At 36.4% G+C, this 8,193-nt stretch overlaps 2 protein-coding genes across 2 annotated transcripts in view; both read left to right on the forward strand.

Annotated features, from left to right (window-relative positions):
- Nucleotides 1-2,998, forward strand: part of GCG (glucagon) — a 12,895-nt gene extending 9,897 nt beyond the window's left edge. The window contains exons 6-7 of the mRNA XM_026853075.1: nt 525-668; nt 1,678-2,998. Coding sequence (XP_026708876.1) covers nt 525-668; nt 1,678-1,702 — 169 coding nt within the window. The 3' untranslated portion in view covers nt 1,703-2,998. The remainder of the gene's footprint in view (nt 1-524; nt 669-1,677) is intronic.
- Nucleotides 2,999-7,989: 4,991 nt separating this feature from the next.
- Nucleotides 7,990-8,193, forward strand: part of DPP4 (dipeptidyl peptidase 4) — a 40,834-nt gene continuing 40,630 nt past the window's right edge. The window contains exon 1 of the mRNA XM_026852469.1: nt 7,990-8,131. Coding sequence (XP_026708270.1) covers nt 7,990-8,131 — 142 coding nt within the window. The remainder of the gene's footprint in view (nt 8,132-8,193) is intronic.

Consider the following 8,193-nt stretch of genomic DNA (forward strand, 5'->3'; position numbering starts at 1 on the left):
AGAGACAGCCCCCACCCCCCACCCCTGAGTTGCTGCTCTTAATATCTAAACACACAATATAATTGTAAGTATATAACTAGGACTTAAGTCCAATTAAAACAGAAAAAAATGTATAAAAATTTGACTACAATGTTTTAGGAGTGATATTTCTTAAATAACATTTCTTAGTAAATCTACTGTTAGTTTTATTGATGTCTAGCCTACTTGACACAGACATTGCAGACTGAGATATGTTTTTGCATGTATGGCTTTTTCAAAAATGCTGGAAGGAATTTAAATTCACCTGAAGGAACAGTCCTCATCTGTCAAAGGGAGACTTCCATGCTTTATTCTGTTGTGAAAATAATGCCTCAAGAGGTGTTCTGATATACATTGTGCCATACTAAGCCATAACATCAGGCTCAACTCTTAACTCCTTAAAATCACAGGAAATGTGCAGTGTATTAGAATTGTATGTTGAGGCCCTTTTAAATGGTTTGTTTATTTTGATCTGAAAAATGATTGATAATTTCTTCCCTTTGAAGTTTCCCAGAAAAAGCTCTTGTGGCTGAAGAAATGGGCCGAAGACATGCAGATGGCACTTTCACAAGTGATATCAACAAAGTCCTTGATGACATGGCTGCCAAAGAGTTTCTAAAATGGCTGATTAACACAAAAGTTACCCAAAGGTGTGTGAATTTTGACTGCGTTATTCTTAATGTACTGGGGTTTTAAACATATTTCTCACACATAGAGAAAATACTGCTCATTTTCCTCTTAACTATTGATGTATCTGTAACTGTGTTACAAACTTTGTTACAGACAGTACTGAATAAGGATAAAATCCTAAACTAAATTCATTCCAAATATAATTTGTATTCTGCATCAAAGGTGAAGCTATATAATAGTTTGCTATTTAACTTGAGGGGAGTTTTTCCACTGAATGTTACCAGAAGTAAGGTCATATTAAATTATTGAAAAATAAAACTCTCCTTTGCACAGGTATTATAAAATCAGAAATATATTGGTAAAATTACATCAAATTGATTATTCTTTAAAGACTGTGATATAAAACACTGCCTTAAACTGTGGCTTGTCATTAGGGAACAGGGTATTTTAATCTGAGTTCCTGATAGCTAATTATTTAAGAACCCTGCTTTAGTTTGTCTGTATATAGGCAAATGCTCCTGGCAAAGCAGTATTTTCTATGTGAGCTCTGTGAATTAAGAAATATTTGTTAATATTAACAAAGCATTTCAAAAATAATAAAATGCCAACTCAAGGCACAAGTGAGTGGCCATATTTTTTAAATGTTGGATATAACAATTAATTACTTCGGACTACTGAAGCACCCAAAATGACTACTTGATCTTGGAAATCTGAGACAACCAATATTATCTCAAAAAATTTAGAAGCTATAGTTAAACCACAGTTTTTATTAACATCTAAATATTTTTTGTGTTTGTTTGTAGTTCAGTATTGAAACAAACAAACAAAGAAAATAATATATTAGAAACTATTAAAAAGCTTTTCCTTTAGGAATAATTGTTTTCCATCCATTATTAGAGAGAGGCATTGAGGGGTCTGTGGAACTAACATCTGCTAATCCTTAAACAGAAAAAGTATGTTCCACGCATATTTCACAAGTCTCAGGAGATTTATAATATATCCTAACTGCTGCTGCTTTTTTTTTTCCAGGGACCTTTTGGGAGAATATCAGTAAAAATGCAGAATAAAAATGTGATACATGAAGATCTTCATTGCATCAACTGCCAGTTATTAAGAGATTCTGAAACCTGTATTCTGTCATTTACATTAGGTGTAACAAAGCTGTGTCACCTTGCATGCCAGGAAATAATTGTACTATAGTTTAGTGTTGCCAAAGGTTTATATATGGAAAACCCATTGTCTAAGGGATGGTTATCTTAACAGCTTTAAAACTACAAAAGTTCCATATCTTCATATTTTTCATTTATTAGGACTGAAGTAACTCCATTTATATTTAATGATAAAATTATTTTTCTAAAAAGTTGACTTCTACACACAAAGGATTCAATCACCAAGTATATGTGTTATTTGTAAGGGTCTGGCAGTTACAAATGCCTGAGAAGTGAATATCCCTCTAAAAACCTTTGTTATAAAAAGGCTAAGCTTTAAGGATATTAAATGATAGCCTTAAATAAATTTTTTCAAGCTTCTTTTCGGTTGACTTTTCATGTGTATATCCCTTGTGGCTTTTTGCACTCCATTTTATTCTAATATGCTAGTGTCACTGAGAACTTGGAAGCGGTTTGTTTGGAATGACAAATGTCACATTTTCTCCATAATGATTCTCAGAAAAGAGCTGTGTGAACTTTGAATTACCTTCAGTTGAAAAAGAAATCATGTAAGATGAAGCTAGAGGGGGAAACAAGACTGAACAGACAAGTATTCTTCATTAGCATAAATTCTGGTTTCTCAGTAAAAGCAGGAGGACAGCTTTGAAAAATATTAAGTGCAATACAGTCCATTAGTAGTGGAAACTGACACATAACTTCTTCAAATTTTATAAGATTGCCAAGTAAAGCCAACTCAAATGGTCCTGGGTCACTCTCATCTGTGTGGTATTCTTTTCTTCCTTCTTCCTTTGAGAACTGCTTTGTCCATCATCTCTTGCATTTAGCAACATTATACTGTAACTTACAGGCACAACTGCCATTTCAGTAACCTTCTCCGTTAGGGGGACAGAACACTTTGCTTGCAGATCTCAATTTCTAGCAATCCAAACATCCTCTCAGCTGGCCAGGGCATGTTTTTGTAGGTATGGCAGTAGCTGAAACTCTCAAATAGTCACAGGTGCTGTTATGCACCTCTTGTTTCTGATGTCTACCCAAATCCCCCTTTCTCCCCTTGCAGTATGCCAGGTATCTATATTAAAATGTCCTAAAGGGCAAGTGGTTTAAGAGAAAGCCAATGGGCTTAGCAAGTGTCTAGTAGAAGTTGATGTGAAGCAGGAGCGTTATTGAACCAGAATTAGCACCTATAACTTTTGCTTGGAATAACTAGTATTGGGTTTTGTCTCATTTGTTTTTTAAAGGCATCTGAAACTTTAACTGATGGTCTACAATTTCTGGAAAAACTAAGATTAGATTGTACTCCCAAAGTGCTACAGGAACTCATATTCTGTAATTTCAGATCAGGACTGATCATATCTAACTTGGCATTTAAAAGAGCTTCTTGACAGTAACAGAAAGGTGTTCTAACATCCCAACTTTAAACAATTAAAACTCAATAGAACCTTGAGCTAAAAATATTTATCAGAGCATCCAAAATACCACTGGAGATTAATTAAGGGGGGTGTGGGGGGGGAATGTATACACATTTGTTGTTTATTTAATCCCATTTGTACACAGTGGTTCCAAGTGCTTCTGGAACTGAAAAAGATTCAGCTACACACAGTTGAATCCATATGGTCCAGGCTGAAATGGTACAGTTAACTCTTCTATTTTCATAGACTAAGAAATTATCTTTAAAATGTTTTATTCCAATATGTCCAGAATATTTAGTGCTCTGACAGACAGGATTCCTGAGTTACAAATCCATTCTCCTGTGGTGTCTGTCAGCAGTATATTTGACCACCTCCTGATGATGGCTTTGTCAGCTATGAAAATAACTGTGTTCCCAAATTTTTACATATTATATGCTTTTAGGAACAGAGAGGTATAATTTTCTCAAAGTTAGGCAATATGTCTGGAACACAGCAAAAATATTTAACCTCTAATTTTCTAAGTCCCAAACTAGATCATGAATCAAAAGATACCCTTTCTTGGAAGTGAGATGAAGTTGAGCATGTTCCAGAAGTTCCAAACACATGTTTTAGCTCAACAAGACTAGGATTTATATATCCTGAAATGACAAAGCAAATCCATATAGGATCAAAAATGAGGTATGTGCTGGTTATTTCTTATACATGCTAGATGAAATTCATTGAATGGTACAAACATAGGGAGAAATAAGCAGCAATTGCTTCTTTTAAAAGTGCCTTTACTAGACAATAGCTACCCATGTCTGCATGCTGAGAGAGGCCAGAATAGCTGCACCATTCAAGCCTAGCAAGCATTGCTATTTATGTTTTAATTTTAATTTTGTACTTCTAGTAAGGGAGAGAGATAATTCTAGACCTTACTTGCAGTGAGTGGTACATTGGTATAGAAATCTAGGAACAGAGTGGCCTGAAGATTCCTTTTAAATAATAGATGGTTTTCAAAGTTTTCAGGCAATGAAGCAGCAGCTGTCAGTTATTATGTTGATTGCAAGCCTGCTGCTTGTATGAGGGGGCTTCAATTTGCCCTTGGCAAATAAAGGAAGGGAAGTGGGACTGCTTAAGGGAATCATGCTCAGCACCATATTTCAGCATTACCTACAGGGATACACCCTCAACCACTTTCACAAACATTAATCTTCCTTCCGGTCAAGGACCCAAACGTATAATCACATACCCTGGTGTGTCTGAGGGGTCTTGACTAATATGCTGTCAAAGATGGCACTGTTGTAATGCCTCTCTGTGATGCCTCTCACATGAGTTTTAGGTCTACAAAAGAGTTAGGATATGAGCCCCATCTTATTTGAAATACATTCTAAATATATCATAGATGCATTTTATGGTGCATAAACTTAATTATTCTGTTTCATTCACTCCACACAGACTTCCTCACTCTAGTAGAAAACTGAACCTTATACCTTCTTTAAATTGTATAAAACAGTACTACTGGCCCAGATGTCTTGATTGCATCATATATGTGAAACTTCTACAATTTGATATTTCATGAACTCGTGTGTACCTAGAGTCCTCTGTGTATCTGCACACATGCCATCTAGAACCTCTAGGTGGCCTTATATTAAAAACTGTTCCCAGTATTAACTCCTTTATTAACTGTATTTTATATGTTGAGTATGCAGCATCCTTCCTCTTCCACCCTATTTACTAAGTATCTGGAAAAATAAGCATATTGAAACAAAACAAGACAACTATTTGGAATTAATACAATAAAAATTAACAGAAATCTGAGATTCTTTAACCATTCAACTGTGCTCTGAGGACATGTGGCAAGACTCTTCAGATGCCAGGAAAATAATTTTATAAAGAAAAATACATAAACTTGAAAGAACTGAATGATAGCTGCTGCTTGCCACGTTGAAATGGTTGTCCCAATCATAGAAAACATGGTTTTTTCTCATTTGCTTTCATGATTTATGGTTAACACTCTTCACAATCCTGTCAAACAGAACCAGTGTAAAGATGAAACTGTCCTTATGCTATTTCAGCTTCAAAATGCAAAGAAACAAAAAGAAATTATTTCGGAAAAAAACCCAGACATTTTTAATGTATTTGGTAGCAAAAGATACAGTTAAGTAGAACTTGAACACTCTTCAGTGCTAATAGCATTTTTGCCTTCTGTTCCTCACAACACATCTGAAGTGAGCCACTGAATCAGTATTAAACTTTCTCCAGCACATAATTTGTCTCCCATAGCCACACACTGAGACATCTGGAACACATTATTGCACTGTAGATTCTATACATTTTAGTCACAAACAATAAATTTTTTTTGTTCTGGAGAGCTTATGTTTTCCTATTTGACTTCTCCAAATATTTCTGGAGGAAAGACTCAAATATATAAACAGACTTATAACAAAATTTTGAGTTTCACTGAGGCTAGAAGTCTGAAGGAGACATCACATCTGGCAGGTCCACCAAGTGTTTGGGAAAGCCAGCCTTCAGGCTGAAAACTGTATTTTGGTTCTTTCTAGTAAGTACCTCTTCTTAATCTTTATGAATACTTTCATGTTCAGCATACAATATGATGAACAGCTATCACTTCTCAAATTTTATCATGTAGCAGCCACTGCTGGATATTCATTTCTTTAATCTCATGGCATCATATTAATACATGTCTGACTGCAAAAGAACAGCATGATATAAAGGAATCTGAAATATTTAGCTGGAGCAACATTTTAAGTCTCAGGCTATCACAAAAGACAATCTGACAGAGCACCAGAAGCATAACCATTACAGTAATTTGGGGGACCATGGGTATTTTGATCAGACAGGAGGAACTTCAGATTTTTTCAGTGTGCAGGGAATCACTAATGGGAACTATTACAGCTAAATGAAAAACATATTCTGCTATATTCACTCTTACTGGATGACTCAGGTGATTCTGAGTACAGAATCAGGTCCCAGAAGCCTCTCTGGCATGACCAGTCAGAAGTACTATAGACATTTTGGTCTAGATAAATGAATCCAGATTTCCAAAGGTAATGAAAATTGTGTACCCACTGAAACCAGCAGAAGCTAGGCATATGCTTTGTCAGCACAGGTCCTTTTTTATTCTTAGAATTAACCACTGAGAAGCATTAAAACCTTGCAGATAATCTCTCAAAATATTATTATTAAACTGAGGCTTGGCCATGTAAAGTTTAGTAACATTCAGGTACATTTTATCACAAGACTGAGATTATAATTTCGCTCTACTATACTTTGAGACACAGTGATGATCACTATTTAGATGTGTAGAAAACAAAGCACGGATTGGCTGATAGATGTTGTGATTCCTACTCACTGGGAAAAGGAAAACTCACCCCAAAGGTGGGGGGAGCGTTGCATTGTTTCTCTTTCTTACTGTTGCTGGTAGGATGAGCAAGTATACACTATACCAGATAGATATCTAAGTGGAGCTGTAAAACATTCTGAAACTCTGGAAATGCATCTCACAGCACATATGGGATACTAGTTTGAAAAGTAATATAAAAGACTGCCATTTCCCCGTGATTTTACTGTACAAAAGTGGATTTACCTATACACAGAGATTAGCGTTAAGCAAGCTGTGAATTTGCAGCACATTAGATCCTCCATTGTAAATTTACACTGAGCTGCATGGAACCATTCTCAGAGCACATTAATGGTATTCCTAAAGTAAACCAATATAGCTAGCACAGCGTAAATTCATAACAAGTAGTAGCGAGTACCTTCAAGGAGAATGGTACACAATAGGGAGCAGAGCATAAATTTATATCTAGATGAAGTCTATTACCTTCCATATAGGTAAACTCTTAATGTAGATACTTTTAGTTATTCTGAATGAGTTCTATTTATCATGAAAAGTTATTAACTCACTTCCAGATACACATTACTTAAGAAACAGCAGTAAAATACTAAATGCTGTGCTCAATCTGCAGAAGCGGAATGAAGGAACAAGCAGCACTACTTTACTGAAAGCTCTGAGGAGTATTTTGAAGGCAAGACTAAGAACATTTGCTGTCTCCCTTGGCTTCAAGTCTCTTCCTCTTGCTTTATTGGATCACATACTTTTTCTGTTCCACTTCTCAAGTTGTGAAATAAAAAAAAAAAAAAAAAAAAAAAAAAAAAAAAAAAAAAATCTGAGATGGATCAAACCAAAAGCACAAGCCATGCCATTCAATAATTACTTTTTTTTGAGGCTAGGATTCTTCTCTTAAAATAATTCGTAAAACTTCCACAGCTTTCTGGCTACTTGGTGATGCTCAGCTTTTTAAACAATCAAATGCTTTATAGTTTTGATTTACAGGCTATTCTCAGTCTTTTTCACCAATTAGTCCCACTATCTCAGCACATACTCAAAATTCCCCTTGGAAATGGAATTGCCTGATGTGAGAAACCAGGGTCATCTTCAGAGCTAAATTTTAAACTTTTATCGTATACTTCCATTTTCTGATCTTGATTTAAAATTCCATTTTGCAGACTTACAGATCCATCTCTTTTACGCCAAGAACTTAATGTAAGACCTTTCCACAATTTTATCAGTCTTCCCATGATTTGATTGCCGCAGAAAGAAGTTCAAAGAGCAGAAACTTTACAAGAAATGCTGGCGCTACCAAAGCATTTGGGACTCTGCCATTAGTTCTGAAGGCGTTTCACTTCTGGGACCTCTGTGTGGCCCTTATCTGATTTCCGACAGAAATCCTTCCAGTGTCAAAGGTCCCTCCCCTTTAATGTACAGCTGTGTCACCGCGCTCCGAGTGTTTGAACTGACGGAGAAACCGCGGCTCAGAAACCACCACGCGAAGCTGCAGACCCGGCAGGAAAGGCGAGCCCTCGCCCCGGGCAGCCGCCCCGCTCCGCCGCGCCATGCAGGTGGGTTTGGGAGAGAGGGGGAGAGGGGAGCGGAGCGGAGCGGAGGGGAGGGGAGGGGAGGG

The sequence above is a fragment of the Athene cunicularia genome, assembly GCF_003259725.1.
Source record: "Athene cunicularia isolate RWA chromosome 7 unlocalized genomic scaffold, athCun1 chr7_part1, whole genome shotgun sequence".
Lineage (NCBI taxonomy): Eukaryota > Metazoa > Chordata > Aves > Strigiformes > Strigidae > Athene > Athene cunicularia.